Genomic DNA, 14,456 nt, shown 5'->3' on the forward strand with positions numbered 1-14,456 from the left:
GTTAATATCGTAAACAAATTTTTGGTAAAATGCGTATAGTTTCCGATAAAAAAAAATTGTTGAAGTTGTAATATTGTCAACCTTTACACGGCTGGGCTGCTGTACCTAGTTTCTAGCATCATTGGAATGCATTCTATCCGCGTTGTGCGTTTTTGTGCAATGCGGTCTCTCTCCACCTAGCCCCAGGCGATTCTGAATACTGAAATCCGATTTTAGTATTAACATTTGTGCGATAGTGTTTACATTAGTTTTTCAAGTGTCAAAAATGGCTTACGTTTATAGTAACTCGGAGTTGATGGATATCGTTTTAAATTATGGTGAAACAAGACAACATTTGTGTTATGGAGAAGCAAGGCAACATTTGTGTTAGTTCGTAGAACTCGGTAAGACAGACCCAAATATTGGTGGATAAAATTTTGAACACTTGTTGTAACATCGGGTACCCATGTTAAATTAGATTTATTAATTAACACCACAAATTAATTTTATTAATTAATAGTAACAGCCGCAAAAGCCGTTGAATTTGCTGACATAAAATAGGTATTACAAAATTTTATTTATTTCTTTCCTTGGGAAATTCTTTCAATTTTTTGTCCGTTCATTTTTTATTACAATTTGCCGCCGTGCCGGTCGCCGACTGCATGCTTTGCCTTGTGCTGGGTCAGTTTTACAGTGGACTAGTTTCCAGTGCCGTGCAGAAGTGTATTTTTAAATCATTTTCCAACTGCCCTGATTCATTTTTTTTACAAAATTGTATTTGTAAGAGCCCTGTACATTCAAAAATTTTTTTTAGATAAGTTCTGAATCACTGTATATTAAGTACTCCAATTTTAAACAAAGCAGGAAAAGTGTGTAATTATGATTTTTACTTAAATTAATAAAATTAGAAGATAAGGTTAAAAAGTTACTTAACCTAAAAATTTGAGGTTTTTATTCTTAATATTAAATAATTACCTATTATCCTAGCGTCATTCTCATGGCCATCAATTATCTTATGTCCACCGTATTTATTTAGAAGGTCACTGAAAGAATCACAGAATCCAATGGTATTCATGGAAGCCGACACTGTATTTGCAAAGGCAAACACTACTCCTACAGATGCGCCAAATTCTGGTCCAAGTGTTCTTGATATGATGTAATATATTCCACCTGAAACATAGATGAAAATAAATATACAGTGTGTTTAGTTACTAATGGACCAAACGTGACAAATAAATTCTACTACGAAGTGATTCAAATAAAATTTTACTATAACTTTTTTATGCTTTGACTTTTTTTACTTTTAACTGAAAAGTATGAAATTTCAGTTTTTTAGTAAAAATTTAAACTTATCAGTCAAAAGTCAAAAAAGTGAAAGCTTAAAAAAGTTATAGTATGTGATGAAAATTGGTCAATTTCGTTTTAGTAGCGGACCGAGCACGTAAGAGTTAAGCTAGTTACCAAATATCATAAATTTATCTCAACTAGTTTCGGAGTTATTTAGAAAAAATCATCATGAGAGTGGCATCTGTAAGTGGCTATAATTTCCTTAAGAAGAATTTTTGGACCCACGTTTATATTAAGAAAAAGTAATCTTTTTCGACATAGTATACCCTGTAGAAATATTGCGCCCTTAATTTCGGAACACCCTTTATAAATACATACGTATACAGGGTATCCCAGAAGTATGGGAACCCCAGAATAACTCGGAAGTAAAGGGCTATACGGAAAAACGTTTCATACAAAAGTTTCAGGATTTTTCCCGGGCTATTCAATGATGACCTTCACCTTGAAGGTAATTTCAAGGTCAAGGTCATTTTTTTCACATGGGAACCCCTACTTTTTATCACGCCATTGGAAAGAGCGGAAAATTTTACGACCGAATATGGCTTTGACCATGACCTTGAGATCACTTTTGTATGAAACGTTTTTTCCTATAGCCCTTTACTTCCGAGTTATTCTGGGGTTTCCATACTTTTGGGATACCATGTAAATTAAACATATTGAGTCGCTTTTTAGTTTCTAACAAATTATTATCTTTGTACAGACCAACCAAGAATGTCAACTTCGTTTTTTAAATCATGTGATTTCGTTTGTTTATTTTTATGATTTATTTAAATATTTCTCTCCTTTTTACTTTGTCTTTTAATATTCGCATTCCAGTTCCAAATTTTATGTCCAAACTTGAAATTTCGTGTTTGATAAACAAAGAAAACGGTATGGCCTTTCCATGCTTTCATTGAAGTAACAACAAATTTAAAATATTCAATCATTCTACAGTATAATTGTTTTTAAAATCAAAGAAGTGGTTAGTTAATGTTAATGTTCACTAAAAAAAGATTAATTGATTTAATTACAGTTAAGATCATTTTGCAAATGTCCGCACTATGGTTAAATACATCTTCGATATATATTCAAGAAATTTCTCCTAACTGCAAAAAACGAAGTGAAGACCAATTCGTTTCTGCTGTTAAGGGCTGCAGTAATTTAAGGTGCTTCGATTGAATTTTGCTTTTCTTGCCACAAAATATGTAAGTATCATTTTGAAGGAATGTCCTTTTTATTGTTTTGTATCGCGGCCTGTCCTTCCCACCAACTACACACAAAAAACGCTATTTAATATTTCTTGTCGCTCTTTATTCGCGATTTAACATCGTTCGAGCCAGTCGTCGAGTTCAACGTTCAACAGTTCACGTTGTCGCTGTTCAAAAGTTAGTTGAAATACCAAACAAAGCGCCGAAATGAGTAACAACTCACCAATTTCGGCTCTACAAAAAATTACCGAGATGAGGTTTACATGTCCGCCATTCTACTTCATTGAATGCGTCGAAGAAAAACCTAGGGTAATCTTCAAGTGCGTAGTGAGAGTGTGCTCCGTGGAAGCCACCGGTTATGGAAGGTCTAAGAAAAACGCTAAGCAAGAGGCAGCCACATTAGCTTTGGCAATTTTGAACGCGTCGTCTCCATCTGGTTCTACTCAAGAGGGAAGTTATGTACCGCAGATCAATTATATCGGAGAATTAAATAGTTTTGTTGAGAGACACCGCTTGGACCGGCCTACGTACCAAGACGTCCCCTTTGATGGATCATCAACAGTTTTCCTAACCATATGCCGAGTTGGGGAGTATTCAACTGAAGGTTATGGTGCTTGCACCAAGGAATCCAAGCATGAAGCTGCCCGTAGTATGTATAAGGTGTAAGTGCGGCAGATTTTCGTCACTGTGTTGTAAACACATTTGTAATTTTTTTTTTGTTAAGTGTGGACTAACACATTTGTTGAAATTTTTTGTAATTCTTTTTTATTTCTTTAGGTTGAATATTGTTGGCCGCATTTCTGCAAAACGTCCAATTAAGAAACGAAAGAGATACAGACCTCTCATGACAAAGAAGCGCTCCAAAAAAACGTCGGTCCAGGAGAGGCTAAACAGTAAGTGCTATACAAATTTCTGCTTTTTCTGTCCCTTTGAACCAAATATAGTACAGTCATTGAAGCTTTTCACTTCCGAATTCTTTGAAACTGAACCGGTCGACTTGAAATTTGGCAGTTAGTTAGAAAAAAGGTCAATGAACATTAGTGACATATTGCTGATTGACGGTTCCACCATGTTGGGGGGTTGACACACCTTCTCGAGGGTGGAAAATTTTTTTCCAAAATGGATATCGATAGAGAATCAAATTTTGAGCAAAAAATATTCTAAAAATTTTTTCGAGAAATCAATAGTTTTTAAGTTATTCACGATTGAAAACTTTTTCAAAGTATTTTTCGCGAATAACTCAAAAACTACGCATTTTATTTAAAAAAGTCTAATAAACAGCAATGTAGCTTATAAATAAATAAAGAAAATCGTTTTTTAAAAAGTATTGTACGTCCTATATAAAGCGAAATATGGTTAGTGGATGGGGACTTGTTTTGGGGGGAATACTCGAATCGATGTATTCGTCAAATGACGGAAAAAGGATTAATTTTACGTGTATAACGCTCCTTGAGTTTTTTGTAATACTCAAAAAGACCTTCAAAGTGAGCACTTATAAAAGTTAATTAGAGCAAAATTGAAGGAGTTATCGTCAAAAACAGATGAGTTGCTCATATTTTTAAGGAAAAATGAGCAGTAAACGCTGTACCATTTCCATCAGAATTAAAATTAATGGTAGACCCTTTACAATTAGTTTTGTTTTAGTGTTTTTCATACGATCCTGAAGTTAGACAGGTTTAAAATGCGTATTTTTTTAATAATGTACGGTAAAAGTTGAAAACGTATTTTTCATTATTCAAAAATAAAATGCCTTTTTTTATATAATAACTGAAACTATGAAAGATACGTAAAAATGATAATGATAACAATGATATTTTTTCGGAGCAAAATAAGCTTTCTCCTTTTATATATTATATATTATATTATACAAATAAAATAAGTAGAAAAATTTGGTGTGATTATTTATATGCAGCGTAGCAATTTTTTTTATGATTGATTATATTTAAAAATAGATTATAATAAAAATATTTTACATTAATATTGGTAAAAGGGTAGTTTATAATAGTTGAATATACGGGAATTTTTATTTTAAATTATTGCACAATTATAGCATTCCAAGATTTAAAACGTAATTTTTTATCATTTTTTTAGCACAGGGGTGATTTATAAGGGTTGAAAAGTGTTATGAGATACAAATCCTTTCATAAGCAATGAGGGAATTTTTATTTTAAATAATTGCAACATTCCAAGCTTTTAAAAAGTAAATTTTTATAATTTTTGTCGATACAGGGGTGGTTTTAGGGGTTGAAAGGGAAAAATTCTTTTATTAGCTATATGGTAACTTTTATTTTAAATAATTGCACGATTTAATCATTCCAAATCTTTAAAAATTAATTTTTTATCATTATTTTTTGCATAGGGGTAATTTTTAAGGGTTAAATAAAGGGTCGAAAAAATCAAATATATCATAAAACATGTTCGAGAACATGGAACATTATTTAATCTTTGTGCTTGAACGAGATTTTTATCAATAAAATCCTTAAAACTTAATTTTTTCATTTTTTTCACTTAGGAGCAGTTTTTACCTCCAAAAAATAAAAAGCGTCAATCGGGCTTATGTCACTTTTGAACTTGAGCCTAAGATGAGCCTTATTTTAAATTTTCATGCAAATCCATGCAGTTTCAAACAATTCGGAGGTTACAGCTGATTTTCAGCTTCAATAACTGTACTAATAATATTTCAGTTCCTTACTGGAGAAAACTTCAATAATACATATAATAATTAATTAAAGAATTATTCCAGATGTTTCGAGATGTGACATCTTTTTAAACTACGACACTTTATATCTTGAAAATTATTCATAAGAACTTTTTTATAACCTAACATGATTTAATAAATCATCCTCTTATTATCGGAACATCGAAACTAGTCTATCGTTCTAAATTATTATTTATTATGGCATAATTTGAGTGTCCTGTTTATTTGTTTATTGTGCCATATGTCAATTAATTTAAAAATTAATTATTGCATCAAAAGGATCAATCAAGGGTTGTTTTTTATTAAAACAGATAAATAAAAAATATCCATCAATATAGCCTGCAACTTTACTGACTTAAACTGTCAAACTTACTAATTTTTTAATCTAATTTTTTACATATGGCAAAATCTCCAAATAAACAGGGAAGCAGCAAACTATTCTATCAAAGAATTGTGTTTATATTTTAACTTTGGTTAACCACAACATTTATAAAAATTTGTATCTTACAGATATCAAAAACTCAGTGGCAGAGTCAACACATATGGACATGGATTGGTCACCACTACAGTAGAAAGTAAAATATAATTGACCATAATTTCAAAGTACAGAAATAACTTGGTTTATTTTAATGAAAAAATGTTTATTTTTATTTTGTTAAAATTTCGTTAAGTTTATTAATTACATATGTTTGCATTTAAACAAATATATTTTGAGTTTAAAATATAGTAGGCTGGTTTTGTTTCGATATTTGTCCTATAACAAAATTTTTATTTTTTAAATAGATCATTTAATGATGATTAATTAATTTTTGCGTTATAAAGAGTGTTTCGTGAAGAAGTGCATAAACAATTATAAGGTAAAAATATAGGGAAAAGTTTATATACCAAGTTTATATCACGGTAAGTGTTCTATTAAACGTGTCAGAAGAACCGAAGACAATATGACTATGAAATTTTGTTTACAGGAGTTATCAGATATATATCTGATAACCCTCATAAACAAAATTTCAGAGTCATATTGTCTTTGGTTCCTCTGAAACGTTTAATAGACCACTTACCGTGAAGAACCCTGTATAGTTTATATAGGTTTATATTCCCAAAATGCACTGTTCATAGCCTTCAAAAAAATGTTCGTGTTGATTCAAAAACGTGTAACGTTAGCTTCACAGTAAGTTTTATATCTAGTACCTGCGACACTATATCAGTAATTCCGTATTTCAATTGCCAGTGTCGTTTCGAACTTATTAGTTCTCATTAGTAAAAACAATGTAGCTATTTGGATGTAGCAGCAATGATAGTTATATAATATACTTTGTATGTTATGTATATCTTACCCACAATCTATGTATAGTTCATTAAGACTACGTTTTTAAAAGAAAATTATTTTAATTTGGTCTTCCTCATCTACCAACTCATTACTCATCTTAGAGGTATTAATTTAATTATGTAACTCACCTCCTTTCACTTCTCCGTTGGTACAGATCGCAGACAAGGAAAGTGTCGTAATGACACATACGATTGCAGAAATCCCTATAATGACCAACGATAAACCTGAAATCAAATTACTACTGTACTGATAATACACTTTTTAAACAAAATTCAGTTCGATTTTTTTCACTGGCATAAAAGTTACAAAGCAAAGTAGATTACAAATTTGCTTTATCTATGCTACTGATCAATTCTTTAGTGAGAAAATTTTATCAAAAAGTGTAGGCCTTGTTACAGGATTAAGAAATTAATAAAAAATATTTGTTTGTTGCTGAGCTATTGCAAAAATATATTTTTTATCTCGTAACTATCATATCGTTAAATATTTCTATATTTATAAGGCAGTTGCTCTGTTTTCTTTTTTAACTTTTTTGCACTTGCTATGGGTCATTCTTTATATTACAACCACTTGTGTATTTTAAAATGTATCATAAAGAGATAAGAGTAAGTAAATAAAAACCTCAAAATATTTTTTGTACAGAAAATATTTTTACAGTCGTGGACATTTTAATACTAAATTAAAATAGAATCGTAGCATATTCTTTATTTTTTTAATATCATTCGAACATTTCGTGGAAACTGCTTAAACTTTGACAAATTGATTTTTAGCTGAACAAAAGCTTCACTCTAGTGTTACATAAATAATACTCCAAAATAAAATCGTATTTTTTCCCATGCCTTGTTAAAAATGCTGACTCTATTTTACTGGAAAGGTTTTGCAAAAACTACCGACTCTGACCTCTGACCTACCACTAATAATAAATAAAAACTTTTCTGTTTCTCTACGAAAAGAACTGCAGTTTTTTGAATATATGTTATAAATAATACAAATTAAGATATTTCCAACTGAAATTAAATTCGCCTAATTTGTACTCTCCTGAACTTAACAGAATAGAAATATCCTATAACCTAATAATAAAAGTGTTTTATAGAAGTGTGTATTGAATTCTGTAATAAGAAAACTTACCAATACCGGCTTCCGCTACGACCCATGACAGTCGCAGGAATAACATAACACCCCATATATTGAGAAGGCATGGTATAAGAACGCCTTGTATCCAACCCAACTTGACGGCATTTTGAAAACTTGGAGAAGCCTCTAGTTCGCTGTCTTTTCTAATTTTATCCTGCGGTAAATAATGAATAATTATTATAAGGCCGCTGCACCTTTTCTGTTCTTAAGTTTAGAAAAGAAAAATGCTATATACTTATTATTAAGAAAAATTTGTTATGATACTGAATTTTATTTAGTGTTCTTAAACCAGACTTATTTTTTATTTTAATTTTTAAATAGACCATCTCTGTATGAAATGGGTAGAGCACAATTTTATATTTAAAAATTTACGGGTGTATCTCTAATGATAAAGAAGATATACCGCAATGTAAAGGCACAATCTGTTCCAATAAACATATAATCCTTACTACTAGAAGTAGATCCATCAGTTTAGATTATTGTAATCCTGAAAAGAAGATTTCTATTCTAATAAGATGTAGTACAAAATTATACATTTTAGGATCATTGGATCAACCTAAAAACTAAAGTTCGTATACAGCTTAGTTTCCGAAATACAAGTTGTTAAAGTTTTAGAAAAATGTACATTCAGACAAATATCTCAAAAGATGTTTAATATAAATTGAAATTTAATCTGGTAGCTTAATTAAGTGAAAATTAAGAATTATTATGTGTTTTTTTAGTGTCAAATTATTCGAGTTGTCCCCATCGTGCATAAACTTTGAGAAGCATTCCTTAGGTAAAAATATGCACAATAACCTTTGGTCTTGAAATCCACAATTTTCTAGATATAGGCCTTCAACTTCACAAAATTCTATAATTTTACTCCTATTTATTCTGTATTTTAATAACCAGCGCCGTAGATTCAGGGCAGTCAACCAATGATTTTATTCTGTTATCAAATATTCCTATTTTCATAGATTCCATAGTAATGATTTAATTTTTTGCTTGTTTTGCAGTTTTTTTTAAGAAATTTTAACTGATAGGTCTTCACAAATAAACAACTAAATTTTAACAAAGTTAATATATTAAAATGATAAAGAAACATAAAATAAACAAAAAAATATATAAATATAAATCTGAACTAGGAATCTGTTAGCACAAAACGAAAAGTATTCAAAAACAAATCGGGACAAAAATATCCAGTTTTTTATGTATTTGTTCAAATAATAATAATAAACATCATAACAAATACAAAAAAAAGTCCTCAGTCAAAGTTTGTTGTTATACAGGGTGATTTTTAAATTTCCACTAAAACTTAATGTGTCAGACAACTTAGTGTAGGTCAACAGAGTCTGTAACCCAAAAAGCCAACATTCCTGGACTATATCGGAACAATTTTCAATTTTTGAAGCTCAGAGGTACTATTTCGTATAGCTTAGTGAAAATACAGTCCTGGACAAATAAAGTTTCCGACCCAAAATTTAAAAAGCATCTAAGAAAACAAAATTAAAAAAGGAATTGGCTTTTAAAAATCACATGAAGTGTAAGTGCTGTGGATAAACCAGTGACAAAAACTATATATTTTTTTTCTCATATTTTCTTTAGTCTTTGAATTAATATTTAAATTCTGGTAACATTAAATTGTTTAAGCTTTTCAATAATATTTTAATAAGGAAAACAGAGACCAAATTTTCAATATCACGACGTTTCTTGGTAGCTTTGTAGATCCAGTCCAAAAAGATACATTTTGAATGTGGGTGAGATATATTACTTTGTACCTACTGGCCTAAGATCTAAACAGGTCTATGTCTGGTGATTCTGCTGGCAAAGGTATTAGCTGTTTTCTAGCTTATTTCCCACAATATCATTAGAAAAGTGTCCCCTGCATATTTTTGCAAAAGCCTATAATGTGAATTTGTATTTAAATGCGATTTAAACTGTATTATTTCTACATTAACGAAAAATAGAGCAATTAAAGTTCAAGAAACAAGACTTTTTCCTCGTTTTTTGTTAATGGGAAAAAATTCTAATAATTTAACCTCATAATTAATACTTTGGGAAACAAAAATAATTTTTCTAATATAACAACTGTACATGATATTACGTACAATTTTTTCGTTTAATTTATAGTTACAACGCTATTGGCTCTCATTATCAAAGTAATATTAAAATGCAGATTAATAAAATGTTACAAGAAACTCATCATTATTTCGAACGTAGAGAAAAGTGTGATAAAAAAAAACAAGTACAAAGTTTTTGTCTTTGGTTCATGTACATTCAATATGCTGCATTAACTATAGAAATACATAAGGAAATTTTTCGAAATGATTAAAACAACCTTGTTAAAAAAATGAATTACCAAAACTGAGAATTTCATTGTTAATTGAAAAGTTAAGCTGAATGTGAGAAATTAACGGTTTCAGTCATTGAATGGTGTGAAAATGCAAAATGGGGATAGAACACTTTTGAATGGTATACTCATTGGTGTGAAGAAAAAGTTCATCATTCCATTCAGGTCAATCAAGAAAATGAAATGGAGAGGTTTAACATTTTTATTTAATAAAAAATACATTATCAGAGAGTGCAGACTCTACATCCTCTTAAAATGAATTTCGTATCCTCTCAAATATCTCATATTGGACTCTAACTGTGTTACAGGCTTCTTATGTTCGTTGTTCGGGGACCTACATGTTCTTATCTTGTTTTGCATACACCAATCTTTTAATCCAGTCCAGCATATTAAGGTCTGGAGGTATAATTGGCCATCGAATGATCCACCACGTTCTATCCACGTTTGCATGAACCACAAACCACGTTCTCCAGTACGTCTTCAAGTAATAGCAGTAACACCTCTTTTAAAATGTGTCGATATATGCAATACCCTAGGACCTATTGTTTACATTAAACTAAAAAGTTGATGTCTGGCTTCAACAATGGATTTTGATCAGCCCAAATGAAAATCGAAATTTCCGTTCTTCGTAAGTGCTGCCTCATCCGTGATTAGGATGAATGCTGCCAAATTGATACAATTAATTACTGAGATGTATGAGTAACTCTGAATGTGGTATCATCAAATAACATTTTTTAATGCTGCAATACTCTAAAACTGTTTAACTAGAAACTTCTTCTTGGTATACATCTTTATTTATTACAGTATAATGAATGTATTACTACAATATGTAACAAAATTATAAACAATGTGTTTTCGTTAAAAACTATTTCTAAACAATTCATAAGTTGCTTCCTTCTTAAGGATATTACAGTCATTCAGTTCAAGTCAATTTAGTTTTGTTTTTTCAAAGCATGAAAAGTTCGTGCCACATAGCCAAGTTAGAAATGTTGGCGATCATTTCTGGAGCACAGTTGTTCGTGTCTACAAGTTGATTAAAAATGGGACATGGCTTAAAATTTGATTGATGTAGTCAAAATTGGAAAAAGAAAAGTTAATGTTGGTTATAAACCAATCACTATACTTTTTATTTCTTTATGTCGACAAGAAATAATGAAATGTTATTTAAATTTTTGAGAAAATGGTACAATAGTTGTAAGTCGAATAATACAACCGACTTCGAAATAAGAGTTGTTTTTTATTTCATTGCATATTAAAGACAATTCTAACTACACATTTCTTTATATTTATTTTATTATAGCTTTCACAGTTTTTATTTTATTTTAAAGCTATCAAAATCTTGAGGAATGAAGTCGAACAATGTTCTTCGATATCAGAAATCTCAGTATTATGCTGACAAAGTGTAAACAAAATCGTAGCTGCTGATATTACTGCATATTTACCATCAATATGTAGCAAACATCTAGTAATAACCTAGACGTATCGAATCATTATTATTTTTTAAATTTATTAGAATTATCTTTAATTCTTAAATAGTATACAGAACGTGTCACAACTGGAAATGATACATAGATATATAACATTTTGTTAAAATCTTGACATCTTCGAAGGCCTGTAAGAATATATTTCTAACTTTTTCCATATAACAGATGATTATTTAATTTTTATCAGGGTCTGAGGTCATAAGGTGCTACAACTTTTGAAGTGAATTTAAGTTCATTAATAAAACACCAACTGTTCCATTTTCCCCGCTACATTTCGTCAGTTTCAAACAGGTTGAGCACCCTGTATGTTTCTGTTCTATGTTATGTGAAAATAAACCCTCTTTTATGTAAAAAGGCACTGGTAGAATTAAAGTTTTGTTTGTGAAGTGTGATTTTGTTTGGTTTTTAAGAATAGTTAACTTAAAATTTCCAATTGAATACTATTATATGTATTTTCACAAATCTCATTTAGTAAATCTCAGCAAAGTTAATAATGTAGGTTGTTTTTCTTTTTGCTTAAGGAATGCCCTAGATAAACTTTTAGACAATATTTTAATAATGTACTTGTTTGATTTGATATCTTCAATTTAGTTCAATTAATAAATAAAATAATCAGTTACTCTAAATTGTTTTAATCGATTACTATTTATACTATTGCTTCTAATAAACAGAACTATTGCCACCTACTTATATTCTAGGAGGTAATGACAATTCAATTTTCCTTCACTGGAATCTGATATTTTTCCGAAGATTTACGTCTATATTTATTGGGCATAACATTATTCCTTGGAAAAAATTAATCAAAAAAGTAGATATAACAATTTCTTCTATTATAAAAAAAATTACATTAAATATATAATATTCCAACCCTTAAAAAACTACCCCTAATAACAAAATATTTAAAAAAAATAGTTTTTAACAGTTTGAAATTATGTGATAGTAGAAACAGGATAAATTAATAACAAAGTTTGTAAAGATAACACGATATGAAAATGAAAAAGAAGACAATATCTAAATATTATTTGGTAAAAAGGCCCTGATAAGTATTTGCAGCGAAAAAATATTTAATAGAATTCTAATTTTTGAGTTATTTTACATTCAGGGCTAATTTGATAGTGATTCTTAGGAAAAACGAACCCAAAGAAAATCACAGATATCTCTAAAACATTTAACGTTAACCCTTACAACTATATTAAAACGAAATCATTTTTAATTTTACGTAATCTCCAACAGAAAATACAAGGTGTTTAATTTAAACTAAGAATCTTCAAATTATTAAAGAAATAATGAACAACAAAATATGATACTCATGATAGCAAAGAGGGACGAAATAAAATTATGTTCACAACTTATTTTTGTTTTATTCAGACTGTTAAACTAAAAAAAATAGAAATGTTTAAATTAAAATTCCTATGTTTTACAAATATTTTTCCCAGCAGGACAAAATTAGTAATTTAAGCTTCAAGATATGTACGTGTAAAAAAAGTTAAGGCTGTCTACTTCAAATTAATGACTATATAAGGTGTTACTAAAATTCTTGGCCAAATTTTAACGGCGGATACTACGTAATAGATTAATAAAAAAAATTCATAAACTTTCTCCCGAAATGTTTCGTGTACGAAATTAATGAAGAGATATGGTTTGTTTGAAGCTACAAAAGACAGTTATGGGAAATAGCGCAAATACTATTATATTTCATTCACGGGTATCGTTATTACTCGAATTATTATTGTCGTTATTTTAAAAATGACTTCATGTCGTGACACATTTGATATTAATTAGTTATTCCTGCTGGCATTTATTCCCAGAACGGGGGATCTCAGCAGCAGGCAATCAATTTAGTGAACATTGAAAAAAAAATAGTTAGCGAAAATTTTGCGATGTATGTACATACGTTTGTAGACAATCAATAAACAACATAAACTGCTTTAACTATGTTATTTTTAATGAAAAGAACTGTTTTTTAAACTTTGCACCACGTATTTTGAATTAAATGTGACGCAGAACCCGCAAATTAAAATTTATCCGAGCATTTCAGTTACACTTTGTGAAAATATAATTATAAGTTGAGGTGAGGAATAAAAAAAATTATTAACTTACCTTAATGCCATCGTTTTGCCCGTGTAACTCTCCTAAACTCGGCCTTTTGGCGGTTCTCCTTGAAGTCCTATAATTTTCCAATCTAGGAAATACCTCTACTGTCATTCGCCGGACATTAGTTTCATTTAGAGAGTTTTCCACGTCTTCCACATTAATTGAACTATAAGGATCATTTTCCACGGAACTACGAACTGTGTCATATTCGTGGAGGTGAAAGGCTTTGTTGTCCACACCATTCTCAACCTCAGACTGTTTAAATTCCATTTGAAATGTATGTAAATAGAAGGGATAAGCCTTTTTCAGTAAACATATGTTTTTAAAGATCTAGATTTACTTGCATTATCTCTGATATATTTTTTTATTATCTGCTTATTTCTCACTATAAGTGGTTAGATCTTGTGATACCATTCAATTTCGGTCAGTCAACTGAAGGTTTCGTATAGATGTGATTCCTTTTATAACTCGTTATAGAAACACGCTCGTATTAATTATTTTTAATCTCGACGAAACAAGTAAATACTAATTTGTGTTAGTAAATGTAAATTACCTCAAGTAACCGCAACTGGTTAAAAAATGTATTTTTATATGTAAGTAATATATATGCCTATATCTGAATAACATATACATTACTTGTTGTATATACAGTGGCGATCAGAAAGAAGGCTTCGCTTGCGGGTAAAATTAAAAGCGGTGTTCCAGAAGCCGTTTTATTTGAAAATGTACATATTCTTTGAAAAAATTAATTGTATTAATCGTTTTTCCTTAAAAAATAATTCTAAATGACTAGACAAAAAACAAATGTAAATTAAATTTTATTGCATTTGTACAAAATCTTTGTAAACTAAAAGAGAAAAATTATTCACTCGCA

The 14,456-nt window shown here is 29.8% G+C and overlaps 1 protein-coding gene across 1 annotated transcript in view; it reads right to left on the reverse strand.

The window, feature by feature from the left end:
* LOC108907714 (bumetanide-sensitive sodium-(potassium)-chloride cotransporter) overlaps positions 1–14,000 on the reverse strand; it is a 28,928-nt gene extending 14,928 nt beyond the window's left edge. Inside the window, exons 1-4 of the mRNA XM_018711512.1 lie at positions 13,589–14,000; positions 7,667–7,826; positions 6,667–6,762; positions 955–1,149 (exon numbers count right to left, since the gene is read on the reverse strand). Coding sequence (XP_018567028.1) covers positions 955–1,149; positions 6,667–6,762; positions 7,667–7,826; positions 13,589–13,852 — 715 coding nt within the window. The 5' untranslated portion in view covers positions 13,853–14,000. The remainder of the gene's footprint in view (positions 1–954; positions 1,150–6,666; positions 6,763–7,666; positions 7,827–13,588) is intronic.
* Positions 14,001–14,456: the final 456 nt, after the last annotated feature.

The sequence above is a fragment of the Anoplophora glabripennis genome, unplaced genomic scaffold (genome assembly GCF_000390285.2).
Source record: "Anoplophora glabripennis isolate ALB-LARVAE unplaced genomic scaffold, Agla_2.0 scaffold200, whole genome shotgun sequence".
Lineage (NCBI taxonomy): Eukaryota > Metazoa > Arthropoda > Insecta > Coleoptera > Cerambycidae > Anoplophora > Anoplophora glabripennis.